This window comes from Catharus ustulatus, chromosome 1, assembly GCF_009819885.2.
Source record: "Catharus ustulatus isolate bCatUst1 chromosome 1, bCatUst1.pri.v2, whole genome shotgun sequence".
In the NCBI taxonomy this organism is placed as follows: Eukaryota; Metazoa; Chordata; class Aves; order Passeriformes; family Turdidae; genus Catharus; species Catharus ustulatus.
The window spans coordinates 91,922,445-91,949,002 of record NC_046221.1 but is presented as its reverse complement, the minus strand read 5'-3'; the positions used below and the strand labels follow the sequence as shown (position 1 = coordinate 91,949,002).

General features: G+C 39.0%; 1 protein-coding gene across 6 annotated transcripts in view; it reads right to left on the bottom strand.

The window, feature by feature from the left end:
• Window positions 1-26,558, bottom strand: part of FHOD3 (formin homology 2 domain containing 3) — a 384,381-nt gene that overhangs the window by 120,247 nt on the left and 237,576 nt on the right. For all 6 annotated transcript variants that reach the window (XM_033076601.1, XM_033076348.1, XM_033076416.1 and 3 more), the window contains exon 7: window positions 5,366-5,477. In XM_033076601.1, the coding sequence (XP_032932492.1) occupies window positions 5,366-5,477 (112 nt within the window). The remainder of the gene's footprint in view (window positions 1-5,365; window positions 5,478-26,558) is intronic.

Here is a 26,558-nt window from a genome sequence, read left to right as displayed (position 1 = left end):
GTGTGGAAAATCCTGTCTAAAAGTGAATGCGCAGACAGCAATATTTCTCCTTTTTTTCCTTCCCCCTCAGATAGTCTCTCATCTTTAGCACTGAGACAGGGCTTCTTTTATCTTAAGCAGAATCAAAGGAGGAGGGGGATTCACTCTCAGCTCTCCAGATGTATCTATACACATTACTAATTCAAATACATGTCTATAATGAAAATACACAAGACACCTCTTTCCTTACCAGATTCTCTGTATTACCAGACATTTTGTACAGTATACGTTCAAAAGTCATGTGGAACAAATTCACGCAGCTTGCAAATGATATATGATCAGCAGGAATGACATTCTCACTACAGAAATGTTTTCCTGTGGTTTTCAGTGAAAAAATGAAAAATGGAAGGAAATAGGAAAGAGAAACAAAATGGGGAAACCATGCAAGTCTGACGCACAATAATACCATTTGGAAAAACGGTGAGTTGATAACTACATAAAACTATAATTATTTAATCCACTGAATTACTCAGTGAGAGTCCTTTGTTATTGCAGGAAGGTTCTACTTTTATTGGAACAATCCTGGTTTGTTTTTAGGCAGTATCCATGTGGTTAGGTTTTATCCCCTGAATGTCTCAATAATTCTTTATTACCATAAAATAATAATTTCACGGTCACCTTTCTGTTTTCCTACAAGGATGATATACAATTTTCTTCTAGCAATGCTGCTATTTTATTTCAGAATACAATTTAAAAAAAAAGGCACACTTACTAGTGAGGCAGTCCTGTAACAGTTCACCTATCTTTCAAGGCCTTTCTTCATGCTCCTGCTACTAAACTTCCAAAATCTAGGCTTAAATTCCAAATTCTTCATCTATGCCCTAACTACAGTCAAGAGGGGGCAGTACTATCAACGACTTTGACAGAGCTATTCCAATTTGAACGAGGTTGAACCTTTCTTTCAAATGCGATTTCCCCCGTTGCGATCTCAATCTGAACAGGCAAGAAGTGAACATGGAAATAGTTGTAAGGCCATCTACTACCCATGCGGGGTAAGGCAGTTCTGCTGTGGAAGTTGCACCATGAGCTTACTGCTTTGCTGTCTTTGGGTTAATATTTTTTCATATATATAATGAGATGTAAGTTTCCAAGCTATGATCTATACAGCATTGGACACATGCAGATCCAGTTCAGCTCCCCCTTTCAGAGCTCCCCCTTTAAGAGCCTTTGCAGTCCAGTATACTTAAAGTAAAAAGAGACCTGTTCAGATTGAGATCATAATGAAGAAAAGAAAGGTTTCATCTGGTTCATACTGGAGTAGCTTTGCCAAAGTCATTGATAGTACTGCCTCTTCTTGGTTCTAGTGAAGGAATAGGTGAATTTCCTCCTTCACCAGATCCTGCTGCAGAAAAATGATGATACAGCAGAATGATGATGTAGAAGAATGATGATGTAGCATCCCAGTGATTTTTCTGGGTGCAGATGGAGATGTTTCCATAAGGTTATGACCTTGATGCAGGACTTGAGGCAAAATCAATGGGAGTAATGAAACAGGTTCAGTGAAGTGAAACAGTTTTGTGTGTTTGTGAGTTTTGTGTGTTTTCCTGCCTTCTAATGGGTACAGTGAAAACTGCTTGACTGCCTTTTAGAGCCTTGTCACTTGGAAGAGCTTTTACAGCTATTCTGACAGTTTAGGCTGTAGCCTCAACTCTGATGCTACTTGCAGTGTTACCAGTAACCATGCATGGTGTATAGACAAAGAACAATGAGGCGGCAACAATCAAGCTGATATTAAATTAATACAGTCTATTTTCTGAATAACAATGCCCATTGTTTTAAATCCAAGTCTTTTCTCAGTTTCATCTTTAAATGTTTTTACATATTTATTTTAATGCTTTTGTTCAAGTCATACAGAAAACATTGACAACACAACTACAAAACATCTGCACAGTTTGTACAAAGCATGAAATATCTTGCACAAAGGCAGAACCTTGCATGAGAACTTGCACCAGCTTAGAGAGTGCCTGCATTCAACAGCTATTGGTTGGAAGGGTAGTGATACTTTTGGAAAGACCTTGAAATCTTGTACTTCTAGCTATTTATATATGAATGAACTTAGATCTTTCCATCATACCTACAGCATGTGCGTTAATTTAGTGGAATCTAACTATGAATGAAATTGCAGGAAAAGCAAAGAACTGATAATAAGGGCCATTTGGCTTTAATTTCTGTCCAAAAGAAGCCCTAGACAGCAGAGTGCAATGCTGGCTCCACTTCCCAGAGCCTTTGCAGTCTGGTATGCTTAAACTGAAAAGACAGCAAATTCCTCTGGAGTTCTGAAACAAGAAAGCATAGGAGAAGGGAGGAGCTAAATGCAAGTAGAAGCTAATTCCTACATGATGAGGGCCATGCAGTTACTCATTTATGGTCCGTTTGTACCTCAGAGTAAATCCAGTACTTCCGTGGATCTCTGCACTTCAGTTTGCATATGGATGTATTATTCACACATAGAAACCACAGATGGGATTGCTTTGAAACCAGGCTGAATTAATATGGGGTTCTATAAGCTAATCATGTGTGGTACACATGTTGAAGAATTATGTCATATCTCATCACCTTGTATGTACATGAAACATTGAACTTTTATCAAAGCAGTGCTGAACTTAATTACATACCTGCAAGATTTATGACAAAGGCATATTGCTTTTTTCTATCTTTCTGTTTTGTTTCATCAGTCATTAAAGGCAGGTGCTTCTTATTTATAAGCCACTAATTTAAAATTATAAATTAAAACATAGCACATCCACATCTAAAAGAGTAGGGCTTTGACACTGTCTCCCACAGCATTCTTCTGGAGAAACTGGCTGCTCATGGCTTGGGTGGTTCATTGTTCATGGGGTAGAAAACTGACTGGGTGGCTCGCCCAGAGAGTGGTAGTGCCTGGAGTTCAGCTCAGCTGGCAGATGATCACTCTTAGGGTTCCCCAGGGATCAGTGTTAGGGCCACTCCTGTTATCAATGATCTGGATGAGGGGATTGAGGGCATCCTCAGTCAGTTTGCAGGTGACACTGAATTAGATGGGAGTGTTGATCTGCTGAAGGGCAACAAATCTCTACAGAGGGATCTGGACAGGGAGGATCAATGGAACAAGGCCAATTGTATGAAGATCAAGAAGGTCCTGGTACTTGGGTCACAACAGCCCTGTGCAGTGCTGGGGGCACAGGGGCTGGAAAACTGCCTGTCAGAAAAGGACCTGGGATTGCTGGTCAACAGCAGCTGAACATAAACCCAGCGTGTGCCCAGGTGGCCAAGAAGGCCAATGGCATCCTAGCCTGTATCAGAAATAGTATGGCCAGCAGCACCAGGGAAGTTATTGCTTCTTTGTACTTGGCACTGGTGAGGTCTCATCTTGAATCCTGTGATTTGCTCTGGGCCCCTCACTGCAAGGACACTGAGGGGCTGGAGTGAGTCCAGAGAAGGGCAACAAAGCTGGTGAAGGGTCTGGAGCACAAGTCTTATGAGGAGCAGCTCAGGGAGTGGGCTTCTTTAGCCTGGAGAAAAAGAGGCTCAGGGGAACCTTACTTCTCTCTACAACTCCTGAAAGGAGGATGTAGCCAGGTGGAGGTCATCCTCTTTTCCCAGTTAACAAGTGACAAGATAATTTAGACTGGATATTAGGAATAATTTTTTTCACCAAAAGGGTTGTCAGTTTTTGGAACAAGCTGCCCAGGGAAGTGGTGGAGTCACCATCGCCTGAGGTATTTAAAAGACACGCAAGTGTAGCACTGAGGGACATGGTTTAGTGATGAACTTGGCAGTGCTGTTCTAATGGTTTGACTCAATGGTCTTAGAAGTCTTTTCCATCCAAATGACTCTGTGACTCTATTATGTCAATGATCTAAAATGGGAACTAAATATAAAACCAGAAAAAAATCTCTTAAGGAGCTAAGTACAAGTGCCTAATTAAAACAACATTTAAAAATTGGAAAAAGTAAAAACTGGTTATTTGGGCTACAGTTTTTGCAAGAGTTCATGAAATAATCCATCAAAGCACAGATATGAGAATTCCTGTAAAATCTGTCATTATGCTCTTAACATATGCTCATATAACTACATGCATCAGTTTTTTCAAGTCTTGTGTTCTGACTTGTATTATTACTTAGGGGCATGTAAATGATGGCCTAAGGCTGTTCTACAGATAGATAAGGGTATACTTTGTTTAGAGTCCTCATTTCTCCTTTTTCTTTAAAGACTTTACTAGCATGTAAGTAGATACAGAGCGTTTTGAACTCATTGAGAATACCAGTGAGTTCAGAAAGCTGATGAAATACTAAGAATGACTGAAAAAATGAGTCACAGTGCTCACAGGTACATGAGTATTATAATCATATTTATGCTTATTGCATCATAAGGTTTACTGGTTTTAATTCAAAACAGAAAGCCAACTTGCAGAATTCACTGTTTTGAATTGCTCCAGCCTACTTCCCTGCTGTAAGAGATAATTTGGGTTTTTTCTTTTCAACCCATTCTGATAACTGAAAGCAAAATCTGACTCCTTTTTCCAATTTCTTGCACCACCTTTCTCCCCAGCCCCCAACATTATCTTGTTTCACTTTTACCATATCAACTCTCTCAGACAAGTTCAGTATGGAGGTAGTTGCTACACAGAAGGAACCCTGCTTTCAACCTCCATGTTTGAGACCACAACAATGGATTTCCTAACCTCAAAAACTCTCCTTGAGGCAAAGGAATGTTTTAAATCAAGAGAGAATGGCCCAGAAGCTTAGTGATGGCTTTGTGGGAAGAACAAGAAAGAACCATTTTTGTTCTATTTATTTGTAAAAAATACAGTATACATATTCAAGTATTTTTCATAAGCCTGAAGGGTAACAGACTTCATAGTATAATATCTGCTCAAAGGCTTTATTTTAATGTAACAACAGATGGTTTTGCTTTTACTCTAAAGCCTGTACTATTACTGACCTCGTCTTTCTCTTCAAAGGGATTACACTGATTAGATATCATTTTCTCTTTGCCTCTTCTCAGAAGGAAGTGGAAAAGTGGTCTTGCCCAAAGGAGTCTCTGAGGTCAGAAGATACAGGGGGGGTTTACTCAGCATGTGGGTGCAGGGAAAGGGCAATGATGCTAGCACCCCAGGAGGCAATTGAGTTCCTCAGTTTTCACTCTTCACTATCCCATTATAATTAATTCTTCAAACAACCTTAGATTATATGAATCCTTTAAAAATGCTTTTAAGAAATGAAGAATGTGTTGGACAAAGCAGGCATCAATGACAGCATCTCTAGAACAACTGAAAGCAGTGATGAAATGCTACCTTGATCTTAGTGGTGCTGGGATGTTGCAATCCCCTGGTAAGGTTACTCACCTCTCTTTTCATCCACGGTAGATACTGCCTGGATCAAAAGTGGTGCATTGGATTCTGTGTACTCCACAAACACCAGCAGCAGCTTCAGTGCTGTCTTTACCACCAGGCGGAACTGGAAGAAAAGAATGCAACTTGTCATTCCCCAAGCCACCCCATTACCAGATGTGTGAAATGACACTGGGCAAGAGGCAAGCCCAGAAGTCCACATCTGGTAGTAACACACGAACAGAAGAGATTAAGCTGTGACAGCACTGAAAAAACAAAAGATAGTCAGCTGGCTGAGAATTTCATTTGCTGGACAGTGCTCTCCTAGGGAAACCCCAGTAGTCAGTGAACCCAATAAAAGCTTAATACTGCCACAAGTAACAAAAGGGTGAACATCTCACCTCTGCATATCCCCAATACTGCTGCTCAAAGCATGATGTACACAGAACCTACTAAGCTAACAAAGCACGTATTTATTTATTTAACACATTCATTTCCTCCTTTTGCTCTGAGCCTTTAATCCTGTCAAAATGCTGTATGATGGAATGGTTTCCTCCTTATGCTTTCTTCTCCTCTTATAATGCTACTACTTAATCCCTAAATTATTAAATAGATTGATCTTCACTATTAAACACAACTTGGGAGGAAGTGTGTTTAATCTCCAAATATCCCACCCTGTCACAAAATGTGTGATTTACTGGAACTGAGCATTCTGCCTGCAAGTTTTCAAACTCAGGTTTTTGAATATCCTTAGGTGTGAGTGTTCGTCAAACACCCAGCATTGGTAAAATGCATCTACTAGAATTCAATAGCCAAACTCTATAGATTTGACCATAGAGCTTCCATTTCCAGACAGGACCATTTGACTAAAAGAGCTGAGTAAGAATTTTTAGGGATAATCAAGTATGATTACTTGGCATGATCAGGTATGTGAAAAACCAACTCTTTTCTTGAGGGGAGGATTTTTTAAGAGGCAGAGCTCTACATGCTGATAGGGCTTTTACTGGGGGAATTGATACTGGTTCACATTGACTGCACTCTCAATCTAAAGAATGGATTATTATACAGGGTCTGTCAATATTGACTAATCCCCATTTCCAAATTTTTTTTTTCAAGTCCTCTCAACACAGCTGTCCTAAGAAGCAAAAAATCATTATTAATAATTTCATAGATGTACACATGATTGCAAGACAGTGACTGTGTCTGTATTTTAAAGAAGATGCAAATGCAACAGGCACTCAGCTCAAGCTACTGTGCTCACATAGTCACTATGGAGATGTACTGGAGCTCACCTGAAGGTAATGGGCTAAAATGCAGATTGCTGCTATAAACACCCAGTTCAGTGTAAACAGTTCAGTGAACCCAGATATTTTCCTATTTTCTTGGGATTTAGCCACTCACGCAGAATTGAGCTTAATGCACCCAATGGGACTACTAGCAATGCAAAATATTCTGCTGTTGAATCTAGACTTTTTTCAGGATTGCTATGTCTTGGCCGTGTGATGACAATGCAATGTATTTACTAATTTATTTAGCATAAGTACTCCATGGCAAAGATCCCATATGTCTCCATTTGACAGGAATCAGTGAGGGACACACCAGGTTTAAATCTATTTTTGCAAATCTCCTTTTCTTCCAGGAAGAACCTTTGGCAGTACCTTAGCTCAGACTGTTGCCTCCTGGCCATGGCAGCTGCTGCAATAAGGAGCTGGTCCCCTTGCACCTGCCACACTGCAAATCCTGTGAAGCCTCAGGGCAGCCCACTGCAGTTGCACCAGACCAAGGCTCAAGCTGGCTGATTTTGGGTGCTGTCTGCAGGTATCAGCTTCCTGTGCTCAACAAGCTAACAGATGGCTTTGTGAGGAATAAATGCCACTCAGAAGCAGTCCAGGAGAAAAGGAGCGACTAGGAAAGCTATGTTTTGCTCGCCATTTAGGTCCTAGAAGGACAATCTAAGTTCACTTTAGCATTCTGCAAATTTTCAGGGCTTATCCAACTCCTCACAAAAGAGTCTATCAGCCCTGGAAGTGGAGATGTTTTCCACTGAAGGTGCCTCCCATGGCTGCTCTCTTCTTGCACCAGCACAAACACCAGCTTTGAGAAAACCTGTATTTAAAAGAATGCTGTTTCCTGCTTAATAGAAAATGGCATTTGGGACTCCTGTGGGCACTTTTAAGCCTGCCTGTTGCTTTGGACACTTTGGGCAAGGACAAAAGCAAAAATCTGTAGTCCTAGTCTAAGCTGCTTTACTAAGGACTTACCTAGCTACCCATGACCCACACAATGTTTGTGCTCATCCTGCAGTGCTTTACAAACTGCATTAACAGTGTTTATTGACAAGAGCAGGCAATCATTGAGCAGCTGCACTGTCCCTAGGAAACTCAAGCCTTCAGCCCACCAAGGCCCCTCCAAGACATCTGATAGCCTGTCACACTCAGACACAAAAACAGTCCAGAGCCTGACATGCTCACACTACAACTCTAATTATCCATTGTGGCAGGAAGCAGTCCCTGAAAGGTCTGTTCCAGATACCTGGTGGCAGGGCTCATGTGAAGCACAGGGAATTTTTTTTAATATGGCCTCCCATATGATGTCCTATCTACTAACTGCTCACTCTGTGACCACCTGTGGGGCTGACGTTCCCATTTGTGATTAACTATTTGACTGCCAAAGTGAGAAATCCTCACAGCTTCCTGTGTGAGTTCTAAAATGCATTTGCAGGACATACCTTTTCATTTAATTGCATGGTTAGATTGCAAATAAAATAACTAAATCTCAAAACTGGGAGACTGCTTAACAAGAAAAAACAGCAGCAGTTCACTGATTTTCTTGCTTTCTTTTGTGAAGTCATGGGACTTTTTGCCAGTCACTATAATTTTATTTCATGTGATTTACACAGATGGCACAGCAGTGAGAGCAATAGAAAACAGTTTAATATTTCCTTAATGAGCAGGTGAATCACTAATGATCTGAATCACTGTTAAAAACTTAATGAAAGCTTTTAAGATTGTTTGTGGGATTTTTTTTTCTGGTACTCATTTACTATTGAAGAGGGGAACAACTGCTTTCTGAACCTGCTTCAATAGTCCCAGTTTTGTTAAAACCCATGGGCCAATCACACTTCTACTTCAAACAGGACTAGAAAGGCAACAATAGAGCTAGACATGCTAGCTCAAAAAAGTTATCACTTTGCAAACAGTGGTTGTTCTAATTAAATCCAAATTTCCATCTTAAATATTGCTGCTTAATTAAAAAAGAAGGCTCATTGAGGCAATATGCATAATCACTGGCTTGGTAAAATAATTTTTTAACAGTTCTGAGATTAAATCAGGATTCTTGAATATCCAAACACTGAAGCATCCAAACCTCTATTAAGCTAGAAAAGAAAGTTCATGTTGTGTTTTTGTATCATGTGTAAGCCAATTTATAGAGAGGAAATGATGTTAGCATCTTCTGGCTAAAGATAAGAACAAGCCAGAAATGTAAGAGGAAGAAGAAAAATTATAAACCTTTTCCCTCTGGCTGGCTTTACCTTACACAGTGCAGTTTGGCAATTCCTTTTCCTTTTATCTCTTTTTATTTAGACAACTACAGACTCAGACAGGGATACCACACAACAGGCTGAAAAACTCATGTCTCATGGAAGGGCTTATCACAGTTGTTAATCACTTGTCCGGAAAGGCTTTAACCTTTACAAGGAATGTTGTCACAAAGTTCATTGACTTAGAGACCAAAGCAATATTTGTAGAGTTCAAATTGAAACATTCAGGATTCAATTATTTTTCCTTTTAAAAAGGAAGACAGCAAAAAGGAAATTGAATAAAAATATTTTACTAGGGGAAATTTAGCTACTTTGGATTTAAGCTATTAAAATTTAAAGGAGAAATAGGAATTGAATTTTAAAATAAAGATTTACTACAGCCAAATCCTCTGAAAACTAATCCAGGTGCAGACTTGGACTTACTGTAGGTCAGGTACTCATCCTCTTGGTAGGATACAACCAGGCAGAGCCACAGCTAAAGAAACACTCACTGCAAACAGTGGTCAGCCTGCCAGGGTGAGGTGCACAGGGAAGCTGGAACACTTCTTTCTTGTGGGGTGCAAAGATGCCCCCAACTTCAGATCTAGTGCTACAGGAATAGCCCATTGGCATCTCGCCAGCCCCTGCAATGTGGCTCAATTTAATGTTTTACAAGGGAACAAAATCACCTTCTGTTTACAAAAGGAGGAAAGATCTTCTTGGAATGGAAGGATTTATATATATTTTTAAATAAAATACATTATACATATCTATATCTATCTATCTAGATATAGATAGATATGTAGATATATATAGTGTATCTATATAAAGCCACTATTTATTATAATAAACAATAAATACATAAAATAAATATTAATGCTATATGTTAATATTATATAATGTTATCATGGTATGCTGTTTTCCTTTGTAATAACCAAGAAAAAGGAAATATAAATATGGGGCTTGAGAGAATCTCAGAGCAATAATTGAAGTTGGAACGGCACTAATATGATTTTCCTTCTTATCTTAGGTGAAAAAATCCAGTTCCCTTCCTCGTATAGCACATGCTCTACCCTATCTCACTGTCATGGTGAGCCCCACTGGACTCGCTCCAGTAGATAAATATCTATCTCATACTGAGGAGTCCAATCCTGGACTCCTGAACTCCTGCTGCAGTCTTATCAGCACCAAACAGGGAGAGGTGTTCACTTCCTTCAACTCAGTGGCTACGCTCCCACCAGTCCAACCCAGGATGCGTTTGACCTTCATTCATACAAGGGCACACTACTTACTCCTGTTCCAATCCATATTCTCTTATTCAGAATATGTAGACAGAATCACATGGTGCGATGCTAAAAGAAACACCTGTAATTTTTCCAGATTTTAAGAAGAGAAGGGGTAATGGCTTTAAACTGAAAGAGAGCAGACTTAGATATTAGGAAGAAAGAGGGTGGTGGGACACTGGAAGAAGCTGCCCACAGAGGTTGTGGATGCTCCATTCCTGGAAGTCTTCAGGGCCAGGTTTGATGGGGATTTGAGTAAACTGGTCTAGTTGAAGTAAACCCAGTGGCAGAGGGGTTGGAACTACTGCGATCTTTATGGTTCCTTCCTACTCAAACCATTCTATCCTGTGATTCTATGAAATCCCACTATTTTAAAATTAATATTAAATTTTCTGAAATCCCTGCAACAATTTCAGTATTGCACACGCTGTTCACCTGTATTTATGCAAAAGAATGTCTCCAACATTCTGTATCCAACGTCTCAGTGAACCTTTCCCCCATCTGTGCTGCAGAAAGCCAGCCAAGAGCTCCAGCACTGAGTGCAGAATCAGGAAGAGCCACCTCTGATGTGGTGACTGGACATCAGCTGTCTCAGAAGCATGCAGGGCTGGCTAAGGATCAGAAAGAGCCTTAACACCTCCAGCAAGAGGTTTGGAAATAGGTTGTACGGAGTACTTACATAACCCAGACAAAACAGGGGCTTGGAATGCCAGACAAGCAAGGGGAACGACGGGATAAAACATTTGAAACTCTCTAATACTAGGATTTGCAAGTGTCTTACAGAACATAGAAACAACCCAAATTCTTTCTCTCTTCTCCAAAACTGACATTTGAGGTCAGTTACTTCACTCTAAAAACAGGTGACAAGTCTATTTAGTAATCCAGTTCCTTTATGTTCATAGTTCCTGAAGCTAGGAATGATCACAAGAATTAAATCTTTCTGTGTCACCTAAGCCAAAAACTTCTAATCAGCCCTATTTTCCATCAGAACTTTAAAACAGCACCTTTTAATGATTGAAAATTTAGAAATTCAAACGACCTAGAGACTACCAAACAAAACTTTGTAAATGAGGGTAATCTTCCTTTATCAGAAAGAAGAAAGCATTCATACGTGCAGGGGCCCTAAAAGCTGCTTGACGGACCACAATGAACACATGCCGATTCCTCCACTTTCTTTTCAAAGACACAACATCTGCCCAAGTCACAGGGTGTGCACGGCACAAGGAGGATCACAAAGCTGGGAGACAACAATTAAATACAGAATGCACAAAATATGTGAATAACCCCCACTCTAGGTATTGTATATTGTGAAAACCTAGGTATTTTTTATCATTAGGGATGTAACTATTAAACAATCCATGTTTCTGTGGGCTGGTGTACCAGTAGAACAAATAAGAATGCATGTGATGACATATCTATATTTTAAGCAATGACATTTTTATAAGTTTTATATTAAAACAATGCCAGATTGCTTTTTAATATTCAGCCATTTTTTTTCTCAAATCTTCAGAGGGATGCTTAAATAAGGCAAAGGAACTGTTGTTGCAAGCTGAGGACTGACACTGAGCTGTGAAAGGAGTTAGATTGAGATGAAAACCCCTATAAGCTTAGATGCAAGATGCTCCAAAATCATCAGTTAAACAACAGTCTTTTCATTCTGAATGTCCCTTTAAGTTTTTTTCCTCCACAGAAGCTGCAATGGTAGGAGTGGCAGAGAAATACGTGCCTTTGCAATTTTGAAAATGAAGTTTCTCAGAACTTTGCAAACGTACTGGGTAACAATTACATGTTCTGTGCACTGTTACATATGTGGTGTGTATCTGTCATTTATCTGTGGTGAGAATTCTGACGTGAAGAGAAAGAAGGTCATTAAAAAGAAATTCATCTGGCCTACCAACAAAACACAGGGATGAGCAAATAGTGATTAGTGAATGGTCAACAGGGGAAAAAAAAGGCTCATGCCTGGAAATTACTATTTACTCCACTGATCATGGTCCAGAAGAAGAAGGAGGAAATATGAAAAAAACAGCAGTACACAGAAGTGGGCAACTCATACAACAAATCATACTGCAGGTCAAAGTGGCTCTCAGATGAACACATGCAGCTCTGATGGGAGCTTTGAAAGAATATGTTTGTGGTAGGAATCAGGCCTCTGTTAAGCCATTTCTAATGAACCACTGATGTAGCTGTGCTTCTCTTGCAGCAATTGCCACATCAGACAGACATTGCTTGAATAAACCTACGGCTGCAGTACTTGAAACAAGACATGAGATCCCACAGGGTATTTTGGAGCATTTCCCTCTCCTCCTTTTGGAATATCAATCACAATCTTGAAGAGGTGGGGAAGTGATTTTCTGCTCCTATGAAGCAGCCTAAAATGACTTTTTGTTTTGTTTTGTTTTATGACAGGATGAGTGAAAGACCATTCACAGCTTTACAGGACAACACGCAAAATGAGAGCAATCTGCTTATCCGCCCTACAACCAGACCAATCCCTCCAGTGTCTCCCACGAGAACTGTTCATTGTGTAAAAATTACATGTAATTATTGAGCAAGAAAGGAGGACAGGGTAGGACTTGGACATTAAAGGATACAAAAGGATTAAACTTCTTTACTCTCAGGTGACTCCTGAGCTGGTGTCCTTCCACCTTTGTCAGAGGCCCAACCACAGGCCCATTAGGTGTTACACAGTTTTAAATACCTATTTGGCTCTTTCAGATATTGCTGAGACAAAAGGGTTTGGTTTCAATTAAAGTTTTAGTTTTTTCCATTGCAAAACACAAACCAAAAATATTTCATTGGAAATTTGCCATCAGCCTGTGTCCAGACCAGGAATTATGCTTCGCTTGTAAAGATTTACACTCAGATTTAATTTTCTTTCTCTCTTCAAATACTGCAGTTTCATTGTATCATCTGTTGATTATTTTATTAACCATTCCCAAACACTGGTATCTTTTAGGACTTCAGGAAAATAAACACTATCAGTACCTCTAGAACTGTCTTCTCTGTCTAGATAAAGATTATGATTGAATTATCTTAAATAAGGTATAAAACACTTAATTTGAGAGAAACCAAAGTAACACGAGAACTAACTTCTGGTCAAACTCATGCTTGTGTGTAATGTGCTATCAAACATGATAAGGAACAGACCACTTTATTCTCTTTTTGTCTTCTATGAACATGGACCTTATTTATGTGTAGCTCCAGATTTCTAACATTTTCCTGTAATTGATCACAGAGTAAGATGGTCTAGTAAAGTTTGTTCCTTTCATTAGATAGAAAGATCTTGTTTGAGTATATACTAATGTATCTTCATGCAAAACCACCACCAACAATGTATTATGATATGCATAATGTCATTCTAGTACAACTTAGCATCTGGAAACATACTGCCTGACTAGGCCATTTTTTGGCACTTCCAGCATATCCATGACCCTAAAGTCTGTAAGTCACAGTCAAACATGACAGGTCTTCAGGAGTTAGTAATATGTCTATTAAATAAATGTGTGTTTCTGATTGGCAGAATAAATGAAAAATAAGCCTGTTTCTCTTGAACACTACCCTGATGATCTGTTCAGCAATGGATGCAACAGTGAGATTTCATGTTTTGGTCACAGGAAGGTAAGTAGATAATAAGCAACAAGATTTGAATCCATGCAGCATCAGAATTCCATATTACAAATGAGTTTGCAAACTAAAATGGATCACAAGGATGCAGTTTGTGTGCCTACATAGGGGAAATATGATTAAGGACATTTGGCATGTCTTTTTTTTTTTTTTTTTTTTTTTTTTTGCTTATGACTAAGGAGTTACACGCTGAGTTTTCCCACCAGCCCCCTGAATTGATGTATGATGTTAGCCTTGAACTACGCTGTCCTCGACAGATGGCCATTGGGCTGAACCTCTGGCAAACGGAAAGGTTTGAGAGATTGGCAGTTTCAGCAACTTCTTTTCCTTGGGCAGGGCCAAGTTGATATTTCCTTAGCTGTGTTACAAAAAAAAAAAAATAACACAAAAGGAAAAGATTTTTTTATTAACTTCATTGCAGATACGACATTATCTTCACTCCCTGCTCTGAAATTCCTTTCATACCACACTCTTTTGGCATTTGTAATACTGCTGAATGACATCTTGGTTTGTGAAAACATCTAATGTAATACAAAGTCACCTTACTCAAGACAAAAGGCAATTAATTTTAAAAAGAGAAAAGATTCAATAACCTATTACTAAGGTATCTAATGCAAAGCATTTAAGGATCTGAAAGTCATCTATAATTCTATGATGCACGCTGTGGTTGATCATATTTTATGTATGGAAAAGGTGAAGTACCGTACATTTAAAAGGCAAACAGAAGATCTAACATAGCATCTTATTTCTTCTTTTAAGCCTCCAAGTGTGCTTTCAGAAATATTTTAAATTCCAAATTAACTCTTTAGATTTAAGATCAAATTACTACTGTATCATTTTCATGAGTGATTTGAAATAATGTAGAATGAAGTTCCCTTGCTCCATGTCAATTTTCTGTAGCAAACTACTTTCTTCCAAGACCCACTCCCTACCATAGTCAGACCTCTGATTTACATAGCTGGTGACCAGAAATTTCCTTATAACAGCAGTAGAGAGTGCTTCACAAGCTCCAGTATGTTTGATATGGGAGCTGTGTACAAAGCAGAATATCAAAACTCTGATGTCTTCAAGACGTTAATTTTCCTCCCGGGCAATGCAGAGAGCAGAGCTCAGAGGTCACCCTGTCCCTGACTGTGAAAGCCATCACCAATAAAATGAATGAATTATGGTCAAAGCCAGAGGAAAACAGAGAAAAAACAGAACTATTAGAGTACCTTTGTCTTGGAGCGTCTTCACAGAATTAAACCCAATGAAACACACAACAACCATGAGGAGCACAGAATTTTCACCCTTTTATCCTTAGGCATCTGTGCAGTCCCTCCCACTGCCTACTTCTGGATTCTTTCCTGTAACTGTGGAATCCATCTGCTCGCTGCACTGTCACACTTGACAGTATTGGAGCTATGTTCCTACTCAGGTTGAAAAAGGCATTACAAAAGACCCCAAGTCAGCAATCTCAAAAGAGAAAAGGAAGTTTCCAGACATTTTGAAGGAAAAAAGAAAACTAGAAAATTAGTCCTCAGTCCTCAGCCTTCCACCAGCCATGGTGCAGGCTGCCATTTGCACGAAAGAAGGCACAAGAGACACAACAGGACTGAATCACCAAGAGCATGTGGGATGGCAAGGAAAAAGCAAGGAAGAAGGAAAACAAAGATAACAAATTGCTCCATTAGTTCTATTGCTTATGCTCTTGCTAGAGTTAGTGGCCTTGGCAATGTCCTGTTTAAATAATATCAAGGTTCAGTTCAAGGACCCTAGGGGAAAAAACTATTTGAGTTTGCAAGTACAGTGGAAACCTACTCTATTATTATTCTGTGGTTTTCTACACGTGACATTTGTTCTTTCAAAAGTTTCATTAAAATGTACTCATACTAAATACCCAAACTATGCCTATGTTCAAATAACTTCACCTGAAAACAACTGTAAGTTTAATGATATGGTTAGCAGTCCTTTCCTGACACTTTACAATCTTACAGATAACATTTCAACAGCAAAAACGCAAAATCATAACAACCTCCTATGAATAAAGTGTGTGGAAACGGTTGAAGATAGTATGTCAACAAAGACTCCAAATTAAAAAATATTGCCTGCTGCAATATATTTCTTAAGCAATTAATTGTTAACAGGTTATTCTTTTTAAGCATCCTAAAAAGCAAAATGCTAGTGGTTTGAACTACTGAAATGATAAAATTGTTGAAAGAACAAATATCATACATCAAACCATGGAACAAACCCTCCAAAAATTCTTCTTGAAAGAATATGTAATAAAGTAAAACTAGAGAAGAGATACATGTACGTGTGTGTGCATATATATATATATATATTCCACTTATTACTATAATGACAAAAGTACTATTATTTCACTGTATGTATAGACTGAATATTTTTCTCTATTCTCAAACTTCTGAGTATTATCAGGCACAAAAAGCAATTCAGAAGCAGAGGTTTGACTGCAAAACCAGACACACTTATTTACCTTTGGACAACTTGCCAAATAAAGTTAATGAATAAGGATACTTTCTGGGGGAACATGTGAACGTAACAGAAGTGGTCGCATTTCTCCAGCAATCATCTATTTGTCTGTCCCAAATGTGGAAGAGGTTGCTATCCTCAAATACAGTTCTCATCATCAGTCTAGTCCAGATACTTTTTTTGTAAATCAAAAAAACTTCAAGATGAAAACAAAAAAGTAACAGACCAGACACATTTCCAGCTTCCCATGTGGTGGTTTTCTGAAGTGAGTGGCAGAATATTTCATGGAGCCATTTAGAAACCTGATTTATGGGGACACAAGTCATTGCATATCAGCAAAGGCTCTGCTTAATTTACACAGCCCTAGGAATGTCACATTATTTTAACTCCCTTCTTTGCCAGAGAAGGACAGGAATGGAGATATTCTCAATTTTGGTTTTCATAAATGCTAACAAGCATGCAGCTTCTGCATACAGCTGCACAACTGTAAAAATATATTATATTATTGTAGGATTCTCTCAACAGTGCTTTCATATTACAACGATAATTATTTTCACCAGATCACAATTAATTTTGAAATTATATTATAATTTCAGTATAACAAACGAGTTCCATGTATATTAAGATTCAAATGCCCAAAATGTAGTTCTCAGTTCACATATCATGTGAAGACAAGATCTTTTATGCAGTGAGATCCAAGTAGTTCTCTAGACACCTGGTGTGGGTTGGGATTACAGTAAAAATCTGTGATCTTATATATTAAATGAATTACATTTTCTCAATCACTTAAGAGAATACTGAGTGGTCTGCCGAGGAACCTCCAACAACTCACAAGGTTTTGTGCCTCAGGTCTTCAGTAGCACAACACTAACAGCAATGCTCACTTTGAGTCTAGTTTAACAGCAAACAGAAAGGGATAGAAACATAGTTCTCTATAGTTTTCTATACAGCAGAACTGGAACATGGCTATGACAAGTATTCAAGGCTTGGAACCTTGGAACCAAGTATTCAAGACATGGAAACTCATGCTCAGAACTGACAGGTCCAGCAGGGTTTCTGAACTGACCCATCTGTACGTGTAGTCTCCTTGCAGCCTACTTTTCTGGAAATCTGGATGTGCAGCTCAAAGACAAGATTGGACTAGGCTCCTGTCTCCCAAGTGAGGTTAAAAGAGCCCCAGAAGTGCAACAGAGCATCCTCTGAAATCACCTGAGATGTGACCACATGCCTAAAAACTCCAAACAGCAATGTAATAAGATAACTGAAGTCAAGCATGTGCCTGTATATTCCTGGGACGCTGTAGCTACCAAGCTAGAGGTAGGTTTGCAGCAGCAATGACCAGGACAAGGGATCAGATTCCAGAGTCTGTGTTTCTCCTCATTTGACCCTTAGTGTACTGTTCTGGACCTAAAGACTAAGAATTTTTTAACCAAGCCACTGCACAGTAAAATGTGCCTTCATTTGTGGCATTATTTCACACATATTTCAGTTTTTGTTTCATCAGAGTGAAACATATTTCAGATGCAGTATTTAAGAATTATTTAGCATCTGGGACTTGAATAGTTTTTAGCCAAGTAATTGCCAGGATCATTCATCGAGCTGAACCCACAGAAGCATGAGATTGTAATCAGCAGTGATTGACTTGCATCATAGATCAATTTTGAGCTGTTGTTTCAGTTCTTTGGGAGCAGTACAGACAGAAGGAGGGATAGAGAAGAGACAGAGGATTGGGGGGTGGGGTAGAACCCAACAAAAAAATCCCAACCCTTTCTTCTTCCTGAACTAACCACAACAGATTACTTCCACTTTCTTCTGAAGTCAAAAGTAACTGCAGACAAAATCAGTAAATACAGTGATGCCCTAATGAGGGGCAGCAGTTCACAAAAGCAGTAAAATAAACCACTGTAGAACATGATCCTTTGTATCCAAGAAAGCTCAACTTAAATGCACTGCGGTAGCAGTGTAATGCCTGATGGGAATAGTTCCTATAGATTTAGCCAAAAGTGAATGCAATTCAGATTTGACCCTTTCAACACAGAGGAGTACAAGTTTTGAGGAGGTAACTTTATTGAGAGTACTAAAATCACACTGAACTCTTACTTTTGGTGTAATTTTGCCTGCTTTTATAAGTTTTTCATGGTAGGCTCTCACATGGAGCAGCCGTGTAAATGGCATCAAAGATATTTCCAGAGTAACGATGGAAGGACCAGAAAAAAAATTTGGGTTTTTCTGGTGGTTTTTCCACTTCCCACCCTCCCCCACTTCATGACAACATTTCCTTTTACAAGAGCAAAATGTCTCACAATATTTGAAAGAATTATTTCACATAGGGATTTAGTTGTACAGTTCTTGAATATTATTATTAATAACAATAATAGCAACAACAGTTTTACCAATGCTACAGAGCAAGTCAAGAGTCTTGATAGACAGTCACCTGCTTTAAAAGGGAAAATATGATCTCAGAACCTGGAAATGACTGGATTTCAGTCTTTCTGCCAGAGAGCTCTCTGTATTGCCTCTGAGTAGTACAGCAGATCAGCCTAAATGCATAATGTCAAATTTTAAATTTCTGCTAGATGAAAGTCCTAACTCCTCCTCCCAACTTACTGGGTCATGTTTTTTTGAACCTGAATATCCACAACACAATTCATAGCAGAATCAGTGCTGCTCTAGCTCAGCATAACCAACTTGTGCTCTGAAATCATGTCTTTAATTACAGTCCTGACTTTTTCCTTCCATCTCCTAGACACCTTCCCAAAAGCGTGTATTGCCAGAGCTTTTAATTTCTGCCTGTGTAGGATGGCAGGATGAAGGCTAAAAGGCTGTGTAAGCTTACATCTTGGAGATGAACAAAACTAAGCAAATAACAAAGTAGAGGCAATAGGCTGCTACAGAATCACAAAAAAAAATACTTCACATATGCAGCTCAAAGGAAAGCTCCATGTTCTGGGCCCCCTAGAAGAACAAACATGTAAAACAACTGCTTTTAAAAATGGAGACATTTAGCAGCTGCAGCTTAACTATTTTATAATACATCTTTCCCAGCCATGGGAATGGGATGAGGATGTGCTTGCTGGCCTCTTCAGAATCTGTGCTCTGGCCCTATTCCTCAGCAGGCAGCTGGGTAATTCCTCCCCAGCACCTCAGACTGATTGCAGACAAAACCATAAAACTCCATTATAAGTAATGCCATCACTCTGATTAAGCTAGGTGTGTTAGAAATACATTGAATTAAAGAGAAAAATTCCAGATTAAAAAAAAATACCCCAAAACTGAAGATGCATTCAATCAAACATGCAGCAAGATTAATTAGCTGTATGAAGCCACAAATATCCAAAACTAAAGGATACCAGCTGCCTGAGGGAAAGGACAGCACAACTCAGTTTATGCCAATAACCTGTGCTAGGTATTAGATGGAAGAGGTGTTTTAAAGTACATAGTCCTACTCAACATTGTATTCTCCCAGGAGCATTTCGCTCCAGTCCTGTCCTCACATTGTTTATTCATATCCATCCGTGCCTGCTAGGTGGTGCTGTGGGATGGCTTTTCTAAGGCAGAAAAGGCAAGTTGCTTTTTTCATTACCTTCACTGATATTTTTTTCCCTTCTACATGAGAACAGCTGCAGTGTTTTCTGTATCTTGGCTGTACAGGATGTGTCCTGTCAGGTCTCTTGTCGAGCACGCAGTGGCCACCTCTGAGGATGCTGCTTCTCCAGAGCAGTCAGAGGAAATAAATGCATCAGCTTTCATCTGCATGTGTCCATGCAGGAAAGCTGGAACATCAGATAGAGGCAGGAGGTATCAATATCTAGTCTAAAATTTTCAAAATTTTCATTTCCCTTTGATTATAAATATAAATTTAAGGTAACTATTTTCATTGACAAAGAAGGATTTAAAATTAAATCAGACACAGAAATCAAAAGCATGGTTTCAAAGAAAAGGGAAAGACTAAAACTTCCTGGAGGTCCAACGAGTGAAATGTCTCCCTTTTTCTCTCTCAGATTCCAACTTACTTCTATGATGAAAGGCAACCTACTGCAAAAACTTTGGAAGACAACCCTTTGCCCTTTGAAAAGGGTGGTAATGAGAAGGATGCTGGTTTAGGCTTCTTTTTTTTTTTTTTTTTCCTGTAATTAACCAATAACTCAAGTGGTAGGATGCTATCAGTGCTGTAACATCCACAGTATCCTAAATGATGCAGACTGGGATTGAACTATCCAGACCTGTAGGTAAAGTCAGTCTGGTCCATCTGTTCCACATAACTTCGTGTCGGTTTAGCCAAAGATGACGAATAATCCTAACCCACCCTTCTGAGCAGAAGGGAAATAAAACAAAACAACCTCCAAGATGAGTAACTGTAGTACTACATCACATGATGACATCAGGAAAATCTTGTGCTCAGTTTTCAGATCCTGTCCCATGGCCCAGTGCTTTGGGACACCATCAGAGCCCTTGCTCTTACTATACAAAAGCCACCCTAGTAAATGGCATGTCTTTTTAACACAGTCTTCAATTTCTATCTGGTGAATTGACATTTTTTTTGTCTGATGCTCTGCTATGAATGATCTTCCGCTGCCAGAAACTGAACTTGGGCATTCACATTGCATTCCTTCATCACAGGGGGATGACAAGGAAACAAGAAGGGAAAATTTTGCAGGCCAGTGACAGAAGTTGAAATATATCATAATTCTAAGGAGGTTTGCCTCAAATTTCTCTATTGCATCCACAGCTATTACAGACATCCATCTGAGCAGCGCAGATCTGGAAGCAAACCTACTTTCAGGTGGTCTATCATGTTTTTTCCCCCACAGCCATCCAGAATCCTTACTGCAAAAGGCTCCACAGATCCTGTGTGCATGGAAGAGTGGTCCAAGAAACACCAAACCTGAGAAGAGTGTGTATTTGTGGAAGCTAGACTGGTGAGAATTGGAAAAACGAAAAAATTACCTGAACAGAAAGAATTCCAAACAGAGACTGGCAGTGACAGAGAGAAGCAAAAATTATGAAGTGGAATTCTATCTTCTCTATTTAAGAAATATGGCAAAACATTTTACTAAATGTAATACACATAATATATATTATCTATTTAATAAATTTTTAATATATTTAGTATTTTCAGGAAAACACAGTGAACTAAAACAGAGCCCCCAGGCATAAACAGTTTTGAAGCAGCCACATACATTAATAGCTGTGGGAATCTCTTGTCCTACTTTACTCTTTCTTTTCTACAATAAAGAAATTGTCATATGCAAAGCTGGGAATAGGGGAAGCAGAAGCATTCAAACTGTAAGTTAGACAAGTGTTACATTTCCCTTTAAAATCAGAACAATAAGATGCTTAGACAAACACACTGGCACTTAAAGTGCAGTGAAGAAAAATGGCTTCTGAGAGGTCATTTTAATTTTATTACTGACCTAAAGAAGGAAGCAGTTACATGGTGCTGGAAATGAAAAAGACAAAGCATACATTTACTACAGTTGTGTGTCTTCTAATAAGAAGAGGAAATTCAAAAATAAAAGGGACCAATCTACAAAAATTCCATGCTGGCTGAGATATTAACAGCATTTTTCTATTGAACATCACATTCTTGTTTTTTATTAATGTGGTCTTCAAAAAGGGAATATAGTGGAGAGATAGAGGGGGGCAAACCAGGAAGCATCTGAACTCCTTGTTCAATTGCTGTGATCAAAGAGGGTCAGAATATGGGAAGAGAGTACACAGCATGCCCAGATGAGGCTCATTTCAGTGTATCATGGGAGCCAGCTAGAAAACCTGCTGGTATGCTGAAATTATACTGAAAAGTCTTTATATGGTATAAACTCTTAGAGGACTGTGGAGAGAAGGGAAAAAAAAAAAGGAAGAAAGAAAATCTATCAAAGAACCTTCCTTTTGATCTTGATCTTATGGAAAGTAATTGAGGTCCACATATCTTACCACAACTCTTCCTTTCTAAGGACAAGTCCTGAAACTGAGGAGACCAACAGGAAATCTGTGAGGTAACCAAAACGAGTCCTAGGCAATAACCTGATCAAGGACCTGAGCTGGTTGCGACTCAGAGGTTCCTTGGGTGCACTGCATGCTGAATATAGAGCTATCGTGTGTTTTGGTAGTTTCCATTTTTGATACAGCATATTTTTTCTGTTATCCAAGTATATTCAGTGAGTAGCTGTTGTTTTAAAGAACAACCATATCTAAATTAAAAAATGACAAACATTTTTGAGTGATGCCAAAAGAACAGATATGGCAACAATTAGTATTAGGTTCAACTTTTACCTACAGATCTGTCTTCACATATAATCTGTCCTTCTACTCCCTTATATTCTTCCTCCAGGGCTCTAAAATCCAAATACCAATTTTCCAGATGAGGGACTAAGGCAAAAAGGGATTTAAGAACTGGTTCAAGATGTGTCTGGAAGCTGGATTCAGCCTTGGTCTCCCAATGCAAAAACCCTCTCCCTAACTAGGCCATTCTTCCAGGCTAAGTTACAAGTAAAACACTGGTACCTTAAGTGCTGTGTTGGCTGAACTGTCTCAGATCTGGTTTACAGGATGCTGCAAAAAATGTTGGATACCACCTTCTTTCCTGTAGGCAAAATTCCACCACTGCACTATATATATCTGGGAATGAGGACAGATACTGATTTAAGAATCAGTATCAGAAGAAAATTAGGATTAATTTAAGAGGAAAAATAAAAGCAATGAAGTATCTACTAATTCAGTTTCTGTTCAAAGAGAGGAAATTCAGGAAAATAACTGAGAGAGAAGATTAAGCAGCACAGTTCTGTAGAAAAAGATGGGTCCTATACGCCTCATAGCAGCAACTGTGAAGTACACAGGAGATTCAAGTCATACTTTCAGAAGGGTAAGAGATTCTTGCACAGACAAACATTTGAAGAGACTTTGTGTGGAATTTCTGCTACTGCCATGCAAACTAACCTAGCAGTTCTTCAAAAACCTATAAAAAGAATCCACACCAATTGTGTGGCTCTCAAAAATCTTTAATAACAATTCAATAAGCATCAAAATAGAGGTGAGAGGAAGAAGTAACTTGTTAATGAGGTTACAAAGCTACTATAAACAGTTTGAGAAACTGAGGGATTAACAAAAACATCCTACCCACATCCTATGAAATAACTGAACTCTGCTTGTGACAGAATAAATATCATAGTGTATTGAGCTAGATATGTAAACTGAACCCAAAGCTCTGGTAAAATAAGGACTGAATATCTGCATTCTTCAAATCTGATGGAGTAAGTACAAATTAACCATAATGTCCTTTCTTTAAGTCACAAAATCTCAGAATGTCAACACCTACTCAAGAATGCAAAAGGTTGGCCACTTCCTTTCTCCTTCAGGAGTGCAGGAGTCTTCTCAGCACCACCACTGCAACCCTCCACCCCCATATGCTGCTTTCTGCTGTCAGAATAACCAAAAGCTCTGCCTGAAATTCAAGATGCTTAACTATGTCTTTGGAGATCTGGATGCCAGGTTTGTTTCCTCTACTGGTCTCACCATGCAGCTCAGTAGAGGTACTAATCCTTCGTCGAAACATATCCATTCACTATGGTGCATTTTCACAGAACCACAGAATTAGAGAACAGTCTGAACTGGAAGAGACTCACCAGCATCATGAAGTCTAACTCTTAAATGAATGGCCTGTTTAGGGATGGAACCCACAATGTTGGTGCTATCAGAACTGCGCTGTAACCAACTGAGCCAATCTCAGGGTATTTTCTTATGCTTCATAGTGATCTACCTCCTGTACCACACATGCTGCTGACATGGTCCTATCAGTAAAGGCAAATTTGAGTCTGGTGACATTTCAATGACTGTGCACCAGAAGAGTGTCCCTGCTCCTGCAGCTAAACTTTCTAATAGCCCACATACCTTCTGCCAAGCACCACAGCCACTGTCAAGGAAGATGCATCACTATAACACCTGAGATCAACAAGACCAGAAAATTGCCAACTCTGAAAACTGAAGCATTATAGACCAGAGTTCATGAAACAGTGTTTGCAGAAAAGGTGCATATGCAACTGCTTATTTTAATTTTAAAACACTCCTAAAAATGCAGCTTACTAAACTCCTGAGTTAGGACTATTGATATTTCTACCCTGCAAAATGATAACACAGTTGTCCCAAAAGGTTTGGCATAACGACCACAATGTGCTTTATACTGGTCAAGTTGATTTCTGCATTTAAATATGCACAGAAATCTCATGTGTATACTACACTATAAACCTGCATTATAACTAGTGCATTTTTATCCTTGTCCTTTATTTCTTCATTCTGTTTTCTACTTATTTTCTACTTTTTTTTTCGGTCAGGCAATTGATTTTATTGTCAAAGACATTTCCCACTGGTGGCTTCAAGCATGCTGGATAAAGTAAGCTCCATTTCCTTTTGTCTCAGTCCTCAATACAAACTTTCCAACTGCACCTTCTCCTTTCACAGCAATGCTGGACATAATGCTTGTTAGAAAACACTAGGAGCAAATAGCAGATAAAGATATAATATATATTAATTATCTATATAAAGTCATTAATCTATTATCTAATTAATATAGATATTAATAGCTAGGGCATGAAGCACAGCACTTTGCTCACAAATGTGAATGGTAACAGGGCTGTGACACTGAATTACTGTAGTGAGGGAGATCAAAGCAATTCTGAAAGCTAGCTCTGACTTTAGGGTTGTTTTGGTTTGTCCCCCACCTAATTCTACTGTTAACTCTTGCTTTTTTCTCTCCTCTTGCCCTTCCTTCGCAACATGGTATTTTCTGTGAATAGCTGGACATATTTCCCTCATCTCTAACCCAACAATTTCCTAAACAGTTTTGAACAGATGAGACTGGGTCTGAGTATTTGCCACATTGCTGGGAGTTAATCATTACATTTTCTCATTCCTCACTTCAAAAGAGTTGAAATCAGATCTCTGATGTCTTGTGAAGGAACTGTGTGTTTTCTAATATCTCCTTAATCTACAAGAGTTCATTTTGAACACAGAAAAATGTGTATTCATCCCTTCAAAATACTCAGAAGTGAAAGCAACAGATGGAGCTACAGGAACAAAACTCAACTACTTTTGTGTCTGATGGAAGGACTTTGAAATCTACCTACAAATATGTTTGGTAAAGAGCAGCAGCACTCACAGCAGTCTGTCTGCTGAGATGGAGAGACTAAAGCAAGTGCATAAAACAGTCTGTGCTGGCTAGTATATCCTATTCCAAGTTTATTGCAACATCCTGATCCTTATCTTCAAAGCACTAATTAAATACAATTCCAAATAAACTCAGTTCATGCAACACTGCTGATCCAGTTCCTAAGTGAAAGAGGAGGAAAGCTCTCTGGCAGCTGGGGTAAGCATAGGCTCAAGACCTCAGCAGGTCGGAAATAGGAAAGTTCCTGTAAAGCCAGGATTTCGTTTCTCCCTTCCATAGCCATTTTCATAACAACAGTTCAATGGTCAAATGCACAGTAGATTAACTACTAGAGGCAGCTGCTAGGCTGAGATGAATGTTCAGTTTCAGTGAACTCAAAGCAGTTGTACCTGTTCACCACAGCCCAAGATATCTAGTGCAGGGCAGCCCGTGGGTGAGACTGAAATAATTTTAGGCTTTGAGTGGAGATCTCAGTTTTGCTCTGAACCCTTCCAGGAAGAAAGGAGACAGAAAGCCTGTAAGACTGATACTCAGCTAACATTTCTACCTGGTCTAGGCCTGAAAACAGAACAAAACTAGAAGCTTGTCAGAGTTGTGGTTGGAGGTAAAAGAGCAATGATGCAATCTAACTAGCCTGTGCTGAAGTTGTATGGGGCATCTCATTTGTCAGAAGCTGCAGGAAGGTTTGTTAACCATCAGGGCAGCAGATTGGGAAGAAAACATGTAAATTGATCACAGTAGGTCCCCTGTGTGATTTTTCCTGGATTCATAATTCTTTTAGCTAGCCAGAGTTCCTACATCATCTTCCAAACACATTGAGAATAAAGCTTAGGACAGTTCTACAGCACAATCTCCTGCTCACAAAAATCAGGCATATGAATAGACCACCTATACACATAATTATTTTTCAAAATATATGGTCAGAAAGTTAAGTGAGATCCAAACACTTAGTATTTCCAAGATTCTCACCAAAAGGATATGTCATCCAGGTTGGCAGTGATTTCATTCAATGTGCTTTGCAGTTTGGTACTACTAACACTACTATTTTGATTTTATTGATATCTGTTAAATCCCTTAAAATTACAACTTACGAACAAATTTTTGATATTTATTTGGAGACCCACTTTAAAATCCAGTTGCATAGGA